Raw genomic sequence first — 14,927 nt, 5'->3', positions numbered from 1 at the left:
CCATGTCTTCCTGGGTCTCCCTCTTCCACAGATACCATCCACTTTCAGCAGCAGACACTTCTGTATACAGCTGTCTTCACTCATATGCATCATATGTCCAAACCAACACAGTCTCCTCTCTTGCACACTACGTTTAATCCCTCTTATGCCTAACTTTTCTCTTTCTTGACACAGCTGTGCTTTGTTAGTCATGCACACTGATGTTGCAAATCCAATGGAGCATACTATCTTCATTCTTCTCCACTCTACACATATCCTCCGCAGTCAGATCCCATGTCTCACTATCGTGTAACATAGCCATTACCACACAAGCACTGTACAACCTACCCTTCACTTCTAGTGAGAGTCTGCTTGCTGCCAACAGGGGTCATAGTTTTCTGAACTTCCTCCACCCTATTCTTATTCTAGAAACAATACTTTCAGAGCATATATTATATATATTATATACATATGCACATATTTACATAAATAACAGGTTTCATTCACTTCTGTCTTCTAAAAGTTACTCAAGATGCTGCATGCTAGGACTGAATCTGACACCTCTTGGTTGTAAAGCGTGCTTCCTAACCATGCAGCCATTCCTACACACACACACACTGTACAGTTACTTATCAAAACTGCTTTCTCTTTCAGATGTCCCAAATGCACCTCTGAAGAATCTTGATGCTCCATCATTTTCTACCTTCTTCAAGATGTCTGTAGATAATACAGCATCTGATAAGAGTTCTAAAAGTGAGAAGAATTTAGTTGGCTCCAGTTTGGCTGGGAAGTTACCAAATAATAAAAGAAAGAAGAACGAGAAACATGTTTGTGAGTTGTTTTAGTTTACTCAGAATGTGTGTGTGTGTCTGTATATGTACATAAGTGTGTCTATATGTACATGATGTATATATGTTCATGTGTATATGACTGTGAAGAAGAGAGGTAAAACCAATTGAATCAGTTCAGGATGTTACATGTATTTTTTTTGTGTTTGTTTTTAGTGACCTTGGAAGATTGGAAAGTAAAACTTAATTATATTAGGATTTAGACATGAGCGTAATCGTTACCAGTGTCGCCTTCTAGCACTTGTGCTGGTGGCACGTTAGAAAATCATTCGAGCGAGGTCGTTGCCAGTGCCGCTGGACTGGCTCCCGTGCAGGTGGCACGTAAAAAACACCTTTTGAGCGAGGCCATTGCCAGTACCGTGTGACTGGCCCTCGTGCCGGTGGCATGTAAAAGCACCCACTACACTCTCAAAGTGGTTGGCGTTAGGAAGGGCATCCAGCTGTAGAAATTCTGCCAGATCAGATTGGAGCTTGGTGCAGCCTTCTGGCTTGCCAATCTTCAGTCAAATCGTCCAACCCATGCTAGCATGGAAAGTGGGCGTTAAACGATCATGGTGATGATGTATATGTATGTGCATATACAAGTGTGTACTTGGTGTATGTGTATAAAATTCATGTTCACTTAAAGTTGGTCAGCTCCTGTCTAGAACAGATCTATGATCGAAAGTATTTCAGCTGTGACTTTATATATACTTGGTTCTTTGTTGTACTCAAGAAGTCCTGTCCTCCACAGCAGAAGTGTTAATGCTACTCCCTCTGCTGAAGAGGATTGGCCTGCAAGAGTCTTGTGCTGGTGCCAAGTAAAAGCACCTGTGCTAGTGCCACGTAAAAATATCACTTTTTGAAAATGAATTTTTGTAAATATTTAAATGTACTGTACTTTTTCTTAGAGAGAATCCAAAAAAAAAGAAACATTTTGATATTGCGTTTGGGAAATTTGAATGAATATTTTACGAAATATGACAATTTGAATGGTCAACAAATTGGTCGAAATTTTGCCTAATTTGTATAAATGTAGCTATATTTGTGTGATGTCATATTTTTGAAACTGAGGTGACAGCTTCAAATTACACAAGTGACCATGGTATAGTAGTTGCCTAATTTTTTTTTCAGGTTCTTGGAAAGAAAACATTTTTGGCAATATTTTAGATATTGGTGCAGGTGTGGCTGTGTGGTAAGAAGCTTACTTCCAGACCACATGGTTCTGGGTTCAGTCCTACTGCATGGTACCTTGAGCAAGTGTTGTGTATTATAGCCTTGGGCTGACCAAAGCCTTGTAAGTAGATTTGGTAGATGGAAACTGAAAGAAGCCCGTTATATATTTATGTATATATTTATGTGTGTGTGTTTGTGTGTCTCTCCCCACCCCCATTGCTGGACAACCGATGTTGGTGTCCTTGTAACTTAGTGGTTCAGCATAAGTGACTAATAGAATAAGTACCAGGCTTACAAAGAATAAATCCAGGGGTTACCTATTTTGTTACATGTCACAAATAGTTGCTTTTTTGCAATGTCTTCAGACCTAGCTAAATCCAAAGCTTCAAGCCACAGGAACTTGAGTTTTGGCACATTTATAATAGGTATGGGGTTGATAAATTGTGAGACATGACAGCATTTCCATAAAAAATTAATTACTCTATTAAAAATGTCTATAAATGGTGGAATTTCAGACCAGGACTCCCACATAAATTGGGTTTTCTGTTTTGATGGGGAGTTTCCCTATTTTTTTTTTCTCACCATGGCCTTGAAAATTACGAAAATAAAAATTTGAGAAAATTTGTGGCTTTTTTTTTCATCCCCATCCCCAGACTGATTTAGGCCAATTTTTTTGGCACTTAGCATTTAAAAAGCAATTGGAGAAGCTTTTATAGTAGGAAAAAAGATTATGGAAATATTTTGAGACGAAAAGGTATGTGATTTAAGGGAAATTTAGCTGCTGTTTCTTGCACATCCCATGACGACCAGGTAATGCGCTAGAAACAGCAGCTAAATCTTCCTTAAATCACATATCTCAAAATATTTTTGTAATTTTTTTCCCCCAACATAAAGGCTTCTTCCATTGCTCTTAACCACAGGCATATGGTGTAGTGGTTAAGACCACAGGCTACTAACCCCAAGATCCCGAGTTTGATTCCACGCAGTGACCTGAATAATAATAATAATAATAATAATAATAATAACAACAACAACAACACTGAAAAATACCTTAGGAATGAGAACCCAGGTTTGAAATTTCCCCAAGACACCTGATGAAGGCTGGAGGGTATATCAGCCAAAACGTGTCAGCAACAAACAAGATGAGGACAAATATCTGTCAAATGTAAATAATAAAAATACCTTGTGGTATTTCTTTTTGCTATTTACATCCAAAGTTCAAATTCTGCTTAAGTCAATTTTACTTTTTATCCCCGCAAGGACAATAAAATAAAGTACCAGTTTAATACTGGGGTTCATGTAATCAAAGTTACACACCCTCCCATTAAAACATCAGGTTTTGTGCCTGTAGTAGTCACTATCATAATTATGTTTGGGAATGTTTTTGTTTTTTGCCAATTAACCATGCACTATATACTTGTTCTTCACTTCAGTTTTTCATTGATCTTATTTTAGTGCCCTTTATTGGAAATCATTTGACACACCCTGTAACCTCTTCAGCTATATGGGATGGAGAGTCACTGGAGAGGTCACAGGATGTGTGAGACAAAAGATTTCAGACGAAGGACACTAAAATAAGAATAATGAAATTGAAGTGAAGAACAAGTATGTAGTACGTGTGGTCGCTTGGCAAAAAACAGACAAGTATAACAAAATCTGTTTCAGCACATGATTTCACATCAGGTATCTTGCAAGACAAATACATAAATGTAACCATAATCGTGATTTTTTTTTTTTTTTAAATTAGTGCCTGTCAAAAATACAATACCACGTTGTGTTCTGCGAAAATCCTCTGAGACTGGTTCTTGGAAGAAAATCGACTTTGTTGACACCAACTTAAACAACTCCCTCAGTTCTTCTGATAAGGTTTCCAATCGACTCAACATTGCCAGTACATCTCTCATTCTTTTTGATGAAGTAAGTACGTTTCAATATTATTTATTATATTCTGCTGAAGTTGACTTTCCCTTTCATCTTTTCATGGTTGATAAGTACCAGTTGAACACTGGGGTTGATGTAATCAACTTACCCCCTCCCTCCAAAGAGTGTACTGGGTACTTCTAACATGACACCAGCACGTATCAATTCTGTTGTGGCAGACGGGTCTTCTTGCGTACAGCAATGTGCCAGATGTCCTCAGTCATGCCTTTTGAGATCAGCCTTCATTACTTTGTCCCACATCTTCCTAGGTCTCCCTCTTCCACAAGTTCCATCCACTTTGTGATTGGCACTTCTGTATACAACTGTCAACATCCATACATATCACATGACCAAACTAGCGCAGTCTTCTCTCTTGCACACTGCATCTAATTCCTCTTATGCCCAACTTTCCCCTCAAAACACTAACTCTCTGCCACACATGTACCCTGTGCATATTCTGATTTACAAATCCTATCATTTGATTTTACTTTGGGAAACAACAAGGGTGGAGTGGTTACTTCACCTTTTAGAAATTGTAACCAAATCTCCCTCAAATTACACTTTATCATCATGAATAAAAAACATGTTGGATAATGTAATCTTCAATTCCCTGCACATAAAAAAGATGAGAGTGTCATGGCTAGAATGTCTTTGATCATGGTTGATGTAGAGCTAAACAGCATCACTACCAGTCATTTTCTGGGGGATTGATGAAGTAAGTACCAGTTAAGTACTGGGGTTGATATCTTCAACAGCCTCCCCTCCTGCATTTTGTGGCCTTGTATCAATGGTAACAATATTCATATGTAATAAGGCAGACTGGTTAGCAAAGTTGTCAGAATGCTTTGCAGTATATATTCTGAGTTCAGATATTACCCAGGTCAACTTTAGCTTTCATCCTCCTTCGGTCGATAAATGAAGTACCTCTCTGGGCCCCTGTGGATTAGTGAAATCGACAAGAACATTGGACAGGATACTTTCTTCTAGTATTTATTATGGCTCTTTGCATCAATGAGTTCAAATCTTGCTGTGGCTTGCATGTGTTGTGGATCAAAACTATCTGCTGGTTTGACACTTTTACATGGCCTTTGGGTACCTCTAGCAGAATTTACTCTGTTAGAAGCTTTCAAACCAGGTCTTCAGCTGGCTCAGAATATTCAGAACGTATTTGTTTCTAGGGAGACTAAGTCAAGTTGAAACACTGTCTACTAATCCACTGGCATTCTGAGGGGGAAAAACCTGTATTTTTTTTTTTTAACACTAAATCCTTTTCAGAGGTTTCTTTGAGAAAAAATATTACAGCTAGTGCCATTCTGTTCGAAAATACATATTGTTAATGTTCTACTCAGTAGTATTTTAATTTTTTGGAGTTATTTGCAGTTTAGCTCTAAAAAACAGTAAGGAATGTATATACATCCACACACACATTATTATTTATGTCATGGAATATATTTTAAAATAAATTGTGAAGTCTTCAAAAAAGCAATTTTTCCAAATACTCGCAACTATATAACATTAAATATATAAATATAGCACAGGCCGTCAGAAATTCCAGGTTGGTGCCTGGTGTGCTGGAGGACCACTGGTGGTAAGGTACTCCTTAGCTTTTGTTAAAGCATGTCTCTAGAACCCACTTCAAAACCAGGCTATGTCTGCTTCAATAACCAACAGTGACTTGGTCAATAATCAATGGCAAGATGAGCTGCTATGGATCACACTATCTCAAAGTGTGTATGCATGTGATATGAGACCACTTGTGAACTTGTATTCCCACCGAAACTCCTGAACACGAACTCTTACACTTCAACAACAAGATGAACTTGTTGGTTGAAGCTGGTTTAACCCACCTTGGGTGTGAATGCCACTGCTAGTACCAGTAAGTACAACTATTTAAATATGATTCTGTAGGTTGGTCTTTTATATTTGTTAATTTCAGGTTGATATTGTATTTGAGGAAGACAAAGGGTTTTGGACAGCCATTCTTCAATTTATGTCTTCTACCAAAAGACCCATTATTTTGACTTCTACGTCGGCAGACTTCAGCGAACAATTTACTGGGTCCTGTGAGCCACTACATTTTCACACGCCATCTACAGTAAGTATGTTCCAAAGATAGTTTTTAGCAAAGAATTATATACTCCAGTGTCTATAAAATAGGTTGACTTGAAAGTATATTCTCTCAGTATTCTTAACTCTTTAATATGTAAACCAGCCAAAATATTCCAGCTCTTTTATGCTAACCCTACAATATCATTCTCAAAATTATCTCCTCTAAATCTCATAGCTACAAGATAATGCATGATTAATTCAAAGCAATGTTAATGACTAAGCGAATACATTTGACAAAGAAATCTGAAACACAAGGATTAATCTTTTAGTGGTTTCAGTATCTGTAAAATATGTTGACTTGAAAGTATATTCTCTCAACATTTTATTCTTTTCTGTTATGGCCATGCTGGAGCACTGCCTTTTATTTTATTACACCTCTCCTTCTTGCTGTTTTATCTGTTGCCTCTTTTATCAGCATTGTAAATAAACACAAGCAAAGTTGATTTAGATGATTTGAGTGTAAAGTGACATAACTGAGGTGGAAAGAAATACCACAAGGTATTTTTGTTAGACGCATCAATTTCTCTGTTCCATTGTGACATTCACACTTCCTTCACAACCATATGGTTTCAGGTTCAATCTTACAGCACAACATCTTCAGTAAGTAATAGGCAAAATCTGTGCAGAAACCCTTTGTGTATGTTTGTGTGCGACCCAGTTTTAGAAAACCTTGGTCTTTCAGTCATCTGAAAAATATATAGGTAATTAATTTGATAGATATATAAGTGTGTGGGTGTATATATATATATATATATCATCATCATCATTTAACATCTGTTGTCCATGCTGGCATGGGTTGGATGGTTTGACCGGGGCTGGTAAGCTGGAAGGCTGCACCAGACTCCAGTCTAATTTGGCATGGTTTTCTACGGCTGGATGCTCTTTCTAATGCCAACCACTCTGAGAGTGTAATGGGTGCTTTTATGTGCCATTTGCATGACACCAGTATCTGTTATGACTGATTTTGCTTGGCTTGATAGGTCTTCTTTTTATGTACAACATAATGCCAAAGGTCTCAATCATTGCCTCTCTGAGGCCCAACACTCGAAAGGAACTCAGCCTCTTTACCTCTGTGAGGCCCAATGCTTGAAAGGAGCTCTTTATGTGCCACCAGCATGGGTGCCAGTTATGTGACACCAGCATTGACCATGACAATGATTTCACTTGGCTTGATAGGTCTTCTCAAGCACAGCATATCGTCAAAGGTCTCCGTCACATATACACACGCACAAGGGGGTGCTGAACAGTTTCTGGTTTTGAGGATATTGTGGAAGGCCTGGTTGGAGGCCCAACCTTCCAAGTTCTTTTACAAGGTTTAGAAAAACTGAATGACCTCTGCAATAAGTGTGTGAATCTGAGAAGGAATACATTGAATAAAATCGTAATTAACTGATCCTCCTGTATTTTCTTTTACCCAAAGCCAGGAACTTTTTAGCACCCTGTTGTGTGTGCGTGTGTGTGTGTGTGTGTGTGTATCATCATCATCATTTAATGTGTGTTATCCATGCTGGCATGGGTTGGATGGTTCGACTGGGCTGGCATACTGGAAGGCTGTATCAGACTCCAGTTTGATTTGACATGGTTTTCTACGGTTGGATGCCCTTCTTAATGCCAGCCACTCTGAGAGTGTAATGGGTGCTCTTACATACCAATTTCTGTGAAACCAGTATCTGCTATGGCTGCAATTTTGCTCGGCTTGATGGGTCTTCTTCTCAAGCACGACATAATGCCAAAGGTCTCACTCATTGCCTCCATGGGGTCCAACACTCGAAAGGAACTCAACCACTTTGCTTCCTTGAGACCCAACACTTGAAAGGAACTCAACCACTTTGTTTCCTTGAGACCCAACACTTGAAAGGAACTCAACCACTTTGCTTCCTTGAGACCCAACACTTGAAAGGAACTCAGCCACTCTGCCTCCGTGAGGCCTAATGCTTGAAAGGAACTCAACCACTTTGTCTTCACAAGGCCTAACACTTGAAAAGTGTTCTTTACATGCCACCAGCATGGGTGCACTTGGCTTTATATTGAAATAGTCAAAAACCTAACCTTGGTAAATTTTAAAATATTCTAAGGTAGGTAACTATACTTACCTGCTCTTTCTGTCAAAGTAAAAAAACTTCTGGTTTTTTAACCCTTTCGTTACTAACCTGGCCGTAGCCGGCCGAAAAATTTTTTGGTTCATAAAACTAACCCGGCCGTAGCCGGCCGAGCGTACCCATTGTTATTTAAATGTATATTTGAACCCAAATCTTGTTAGTACATTCGTTAAAACACCTGATTTCATTTTGCAAACAGTTGAGTTATTATCTCCCACATTGTTTGGTGTGATATTTGAACTCAGTGAATTTTGGAAGATTTTTTTCCACATTTTTTGCGGCGTTAATTTTTTTCAACTTTGAAGATGGAGAGGAGTTTCATGCTATCAAGCAGTGATTCCGAATTTGAAGGTTTTTCAACAGAAGATATGGAGATATCGAAGAAAAGAATGAATGAGCTACAAAAGCACGTGGTGAACGATAATGAATCGGATATTTCTGTATCCGAAACTGAAAGCAGCGGTTCTGAAAGCAGCGACGGCGACAGCGAGGATGATTTTACACCAGAAAAAGATTTTAAAAATATTTTTATTAACAATTTTTCTGAGGAAACAGGGTCTATCCATAGTCTTTTTCAGGAAGCGAAACCTTTAGACTTCTTTTTCATGCTTGTTTGAAATGATTACTGCGGAAACAAACTGTTACGCAGAATGTAAACAAGCCGGAAAAAAAAGATAGCTTGCGGTTTCTTGCAACTGTAGATGAAATACGGGCATTTTTTGCCATAAATATTGTTATGGGTATTAGACAGTTACCCAGAATAACAAATTACTGGAGCGATCAGTAACCTTTTGGCGATGAATATATTTCCAGTATTATGAACGAGTACGATTCGTGAAGCTGAACCAATATTTACATGTGAGAGACACTAGCAGTACACCCCCCCCCCAGTACGTGGAGAACTTTGAGACAAAAATTATGCAATAGAATTGATTAAGAACCCTTTCTTTAATTATGTTCCAAATATCACATTAATATGTTGATAAATAAAAAAGTTACAGGTGTTTAATGAGACTAGTCTAAATTCATGATTATTTTAGAATTTAATTGAAACTCATGAGGGGTGTATTTTGGTCAGAAATATAGTAACGAAAGGGTTAATGAGAAATCTCCCTATAAATTGCGTGACCCAAGTAAAACTTTTTGGTTTGTTATTCCATATGGAAAACAAATTAAAAGTAACCATCCTTACCTGTTTCATGAAGCCATCGAAAAGAACTTCCCCCAAAATTCCAGGTACACTCTATTTTCAATTCACATCGTATCAGAATTGGTTTCTCTAACACTAATAATCTCCTACAAATTATCTCCTTTCATAACAACTATATTCCTAACGGTAAAAGAGTTTCACGTATTAATTATAGTAACAATGATATTAATAATGATAATCACTTCTTAAATAATATCAATTGTAATAAAGAATAAAAAGTTTAGAATGGTATAACAATGCACTATAGAACAAAAAATGGACTATATACCTGTTGTAATTTGGTTATCTATAGATAACCGATGATATTTCGGAATTACAATTCCTTCTTCAGATATTCTTAGCTGGAGTCTCTGCTATTTGTAATATTATTTGTAATTGTGGTCCAAATAAAACTTGCAGTTTCAAAAGAAATTTATAATGTTGTTTATCAATGTAAAGTTTCTTCAGATGATCGGGGGGGGGGGGGGGTATATCTTGGAAATCTGCCAGCCCAATGGTTTCTCTTCAGGGAAGAATTAATAGTCAAGACTATTTAAGCATTTTATCTGAACAAATTCATCCTATGGTTGTGAAACTGTTTCCGGAGGGAAACACAATCTTTCAGGATGATAATGCACCAATTCACACAGCTAAAGTTGTTACTGAATGGCACGAGGAACATTTTAGTGAAGTTGAACATCTTATCTGGCCACCACAGTCCCCACATCTCAATATTATTGAACCTTTATGGTGCATTTTAGAAAAACAAGTAAGGAGTCGATATCCTCCACTATCATCACTACAAGAACTGGAGACAGTTTTAGCTGAAGAATGGACAAAAATTCCTTCGGAAACATTTCAAACTTTGTTTGAGTCTATACCTCATAGAATTCAAGCTGTAATTACTGCCAAAGGCTGTCCTACCCCATATTAAAATAAATTTGTTTGAAATTTTAAGGTGTTTCCATTATTTTGTCCGACCTATGTATGTATGTATGTATGTATATATATATATGTGTGTGTATATGTATGTATGTGTGTGTTCGGATATATATATAATTATATAAATGCATATGTAGTCGATAGCTTCCGCTATCTGGGCGACCAAGTTAGTAGTGGGGGTGGGTGCGCTGAAAGTGTAGCTGCTAGAATAAGAATAGCCTGGGCAAAGTTTAGAGAGCTCTTACCCCTGCTGGCGACAAAGGGACTCTCACTCAGAGTAAAAGGCAGACTGTATGACGCATGTGTACGAACAGCCATGCTACATGGCAGTGAAACATGGGCTGTAACTGCTGAGGACATACGTAAGCTCGCAAGGAATGAAGCCAGTATGCTCCGTTGGATGTGTAATGTCAATGTGAATACCCGTCAGAGTGTAAGTACCTTGAGAGAAAAGCTGAACATTAGAAGCATCAGTTGTGGTGTGCAAGAGAGACGATTGCGCTGGTATGGACATGTGGTGAGAATGGATGAGGATAGCTGCGTGAAAAAGTGCCACACCCTAACAGTTGAGGGAACCCGTGGAAGAGGTAGGCCCAGGAAGACCTGGGCTGAGGTGGTGAGGCAAGACCTTCGTACATTGGGCCTCACCGAGGCGATGACTACTGACCGAGACCTTTGGAAATGTGCTGTGCGTGAGAAGACCCGGCAAGCCAAGTAAGATCGTTGCCAGTGCCCCTGGACTGGTTCTTGTGCGGGTGGCACATGAGATGCACCATTTTGAGCGTGGCCGTTGCCAGTACCGCCTGACTGGCTCCCGTAGGATTTTCGAGCGAGATCGTTGCCAGTGCCCCTGGACTGGCTTGTGCGGGTGGCACATAAAAGACACCATTTCGAGCGTGGCCGTTTTCGTGCGGGTGACACGTAAAAGCACCCACTACACTCTCTGAGTGGTTGGCGTTAGGAAGGGCATCCAGCTGTAGAAACTTTGCCAAATTAGATTGGAGCCTGGTGTTGCCATCCAGTTTCACCGGTCCTCAGTCAAATCGTCCAACCCATGCTAGCATGGAAAGCGGACGTTAAACGATGATGATGATATGTATTTTTTAGTGTGTACAAATAACATGGAAAAAATAAATAAATAATTACCAGGGTAGCAAAAATTCATACAAGTGCCAAGGATGCTACAGCCTTTTTATCAAGGTAGAATTTCCAGAGTTTAATGAAATGTTTTTGTATAACATAGATAAATTAAGAAATGGAGCTAAATGCAGGTGTTATTCAAATCTTTATACTTCCGGCATATGTTTCGAAGAAAACATATGTCGTAAGTATAAAGATTTGAATAGCACCTGTGTTTAACTCTCTTTCTTTTTCTCTCTTTCTCTCTCTTTCTCTCTCTCTCTCTCTCTCTCTCTCTCTCTCTCTCTCTCTCTCTCTCTCTCTCTCTCTCTATATATATATATATATATATATGTATGTATGTATACATATATATGTATATGTATATATTTCCTTTAACATTAATTGTGTTGACAAGCATTTATATGTATTTCTGTATGTAGATAGATACAGATTTATGTATTGTGAATATAATTTTTTTTTATACAGAAAACCTTAACAAGTCATTTGCAGACGTTGTGTTTGGCTGAGAATGTTGTGACCAAAGCTTCTGAAATATCTGACCTAGTGACATATTACAACGGAGATGTCAGATCTTGCCTGTTAGCTCTCCAGTTCTGGGTAAACTCTGGTGCTTCTGGCTTTCCTGTCAATATACCTCTATCACATGTCGGTTGCAGCAACCCTTCTTCACTTCCTGACAACAGCAGCAAGCCCAAGTCTGAAGCCGTTCACACTGAAAATTCCAAGGAAATTGCAGAGAAGCAGCTGGAATTAAAGGACACTGATGATGTTTCCAAACAAGAATTTGCTGCCCATTTACATTTCTTGGAGAGTTATTTGGCTATAGATCCAGTTCAGTTGCAGTTGTTGCGCCTTGAAAATGACACATCAAAGGTATTTAGAACCTTCAAATTGATAATTATAAAAAGAGATTAGCCTAGTTATTGTTGTTTAATTACAGGTCAAATGTGATTGAACAGACCTGAGTAGACCAAAAGTATTCCATTTCAACAAGGACCATCTGGTTACATTTTTAGGTGTGGCTGTGTAGTTGAAAAGCTCACTTCCCAACAACATGGTTTTGGGTTCAGTCCCACTGTGTAGCACTTTGAACAAGTGTCTTCTATAGCCCCAGGCCAATCAAAGCCTTGTGAATGGATTTGGTAGACAAAAACTGAAGGAAACTTGTGTATGTGTGTGTGTCTTAGTATCTCCTTGGCTTCACAGAATGTGATGGTTGTAAACGAGTTTCACCATCATACAAGTGGTATCCTTCATTTCCAATCTTCCATGGAAACATGTCTTGTCTTGGAAATAATAACTTGCTTGGAAACAAGTGAGAGTTGTTGACAGGAATGAATCCAGCCATAAAATATTGCCTTCAACAAATTCTATCCAACCTGTGCATGGAAAAGTGGACATTAAAATGATGATGACAATTATGTCTGGGACTTTGTTATCCAAGGTGGCCTTTCTTTTACTACGTAGGGTTTTATTGGAACAATAGTTCTGGCTGCTTGTAATCAAATAGTGATTTCCTTGTTGGTTCCTATAAACAATACCAGTAAACTAGTGGAGTTGATTTAAACAGCTATTCCCAACACCCCATAAAAATATTTAACTCTGTACCTGTTAGTACATAATTATTATTAAGCAAAATAATTTCCTCCTTTTTTTTTTGTGTCACGTGGTCATGCTGGAGCGCTACTGTCATCATCATTGTCATTTGTATTGGCAAAATCATTAGATCACTTGTCAAAATTCTTTGTTGTATTCAATGATAGCTCTTTACACATTCTGAGTTTGAATCCCACCAAGGCCAACTTTGTTTCATCCTCTTGGAGAGGGGGGGGGGGGTCACTAAATTAGAAGAAAAGTACAGGAATTCATTTAACCACTTGTCCTCACACTCCCCTCCCACTATATTTCTGGCTTTTTTTTGTCTATATCAGAAATTAGTGTTATTGTTCATTGAATTTGTGTAATTGTTAGTGATGGGACTATATATCTTGTATTTAGTTTGTTCCTTTACCTTCCGTGTTCAAATTCCACCAAAGCCAACATTGCTTTTCATCCTTCTGGGGCCTGGTAAAATATAGTAACAGTCAAATATTGAGATTGATTTGATTGATTGTACACTTTCCCTAAGTTTGTGTTGTACTAATGTTTGGAATTTTATTTTTTCAGACTCCCATTGATGTAAACCAGCTGGACAATTTAACTCAGGCGTGCCAACATTGTTATTCACAGAAATTTTATTTATGCCGTCAACTATTTCTTTCTATACTTTGTTTATCTCGAACAACATTACCTCCATTCAACCTCAGCTTACATGCTTTAAAAAAGGTTACGAAACACAATGTGCCAGAGGCCATACAAAGGTTAAAAAGTGATTTATATGACAGCGAAACATCCTGTGATGATGTCATCTGTCCGACTGTTAAAGAACAGAGCTGTAGAACCGACAGAAATGATATTAAACCACTTGAAAACTATTCGGAAGACTGTGTCGTTAATAATTCTATGGAAGATAATGATTTAGAACTTCATCAGAAAACTTCTCCTCTTAGTAATCTGGATGAGAACACAATACTTCCATCACAGGAGAGTTCTGATTGGAAAACTCTTGGAGGTATTAGCAAATTCTATGACTGTTGTTCCGACATAGATATATTTTTAACTTCTTGTTCATCAGAACTTTCTGTCAATCCTAATACTCTGAGATCTGTTAATTGCCGCAGTTCTCTCTCTCCAGGATTATGGGATGAATTTCCAATCCTAAGCAATGAGCTTCGCCATTCTCAGACATTTACAGAACACACAGCTGATATTGCTGCCCATATGGAAGTGAGGTCCTACTTGAAATGTCGGCAAGATGTGGCTTCCTCCACCTGTGCTGCTGATTTGAAACAGCTGCAGCAAAATACCTCAATGTCTACTTCTCAACACCACTCAGATTTTGTAGAACCACCACAGCAACAAGACAGGAGGTTAGTTTTTGCCAATTTTATTAATTCTTGCCATTATTATTGTCAGGTAAGTAACAGCAACTCATCAGGTATTATTATTAAAGACTGTGTCTGACACAAGTGAGAATGAAAAATTGCTGATCCTTCAAGTGTAAAATTCTTCAGGTTTCAAAGCAAAGAAACACTCGATATCATTTTTAATCTCCCCAAAATTAATAATCTGTTTCCCTTTTAAACCAGTGGTTCTCAACGATTTTTCATTTATTGACCTCCTTGATTCTTCTTTTACTTGGATAGACCATTAACCATTCATCATCATCATCATCATCATTTAACGTTCGTTGTCCATGCTGGCAGGGGTTGGACAGTTTGATCAGGGCTGGCAAACTGGAAGGCTGCACCAAACTCCAGTCTGATTTGGCACGGTTTCTACAGCTGGATGCCCTTCTTAATACCAACCACTCCAGGAGTGTAATGGGTTTAAAATGTTTTTAAAAATCCTGCCATATTTTTATAATTAATTCCTTATAATATGAATTGTATAAAAAAATTGTCAAAACATTTTGTGTATTATCGAAGTATAATCAGTTTATTG

At 38.1% G+C, this 14,927-nt stretch overlaps 1 protein-coding gene across 4 annotated transcripts in view; it reads left to right on the top strand.

The window, feature by feature from the left end:
- Window positions 1-14,927, top strand: part of LOC106870293 (ATPase family AAA domain-containing protein 5) — an 89,223-nt gene that overhangs the window by 56,331 nt on the left and 17,965 nt on the right. For all 4 annotated transcript variants that reach the window (XM_089338917.1, XM_089338919.1, XM_089338918.1 and 1 more), the window contains exons 12-16: window positions 634-810; window positions 3,730-3,899; window positions 5,839-5,997; window positions 11,850-12,257; window positions 13,551-14,353. In XM_089338917.1, coding sequence (XP_089195043.1) covers window positions 634-810; window positions 3,730-3,899; window positions 5,839-5,997; window positions 11,850-12,257; window positions 13,551-14,353 — 1,717 coding nt within the window. The remainder of the gene's footprint in view (window positions 1-633; window positions 811-3,729; window positions 3,900-5,838; window positions 5,998-11,849; window positions 12,258-13,550; window positions 14,354-14,927) is intronic.

The sequence above is a fragment of the Octopus bimaculoides genome, chromosome 21 (genome assembly GCF_046866305.1).
Source record: "Octopus bimaculoides isolate indiv1 chromosome 21, ASM4686630v1, whole genome shotgun sequence".
Classification (NCBI taxonomy): Eukaryota; Metazoa; Mollusca; class Cephalopoda; order Octopoda; family Octopodidae; genus Octopus; species Octopus bimaculoides.
Note: the sequence above shows the minus strand (reverse complement) of the source record. Positions and strands in the feature narration are given on the sequence as shown.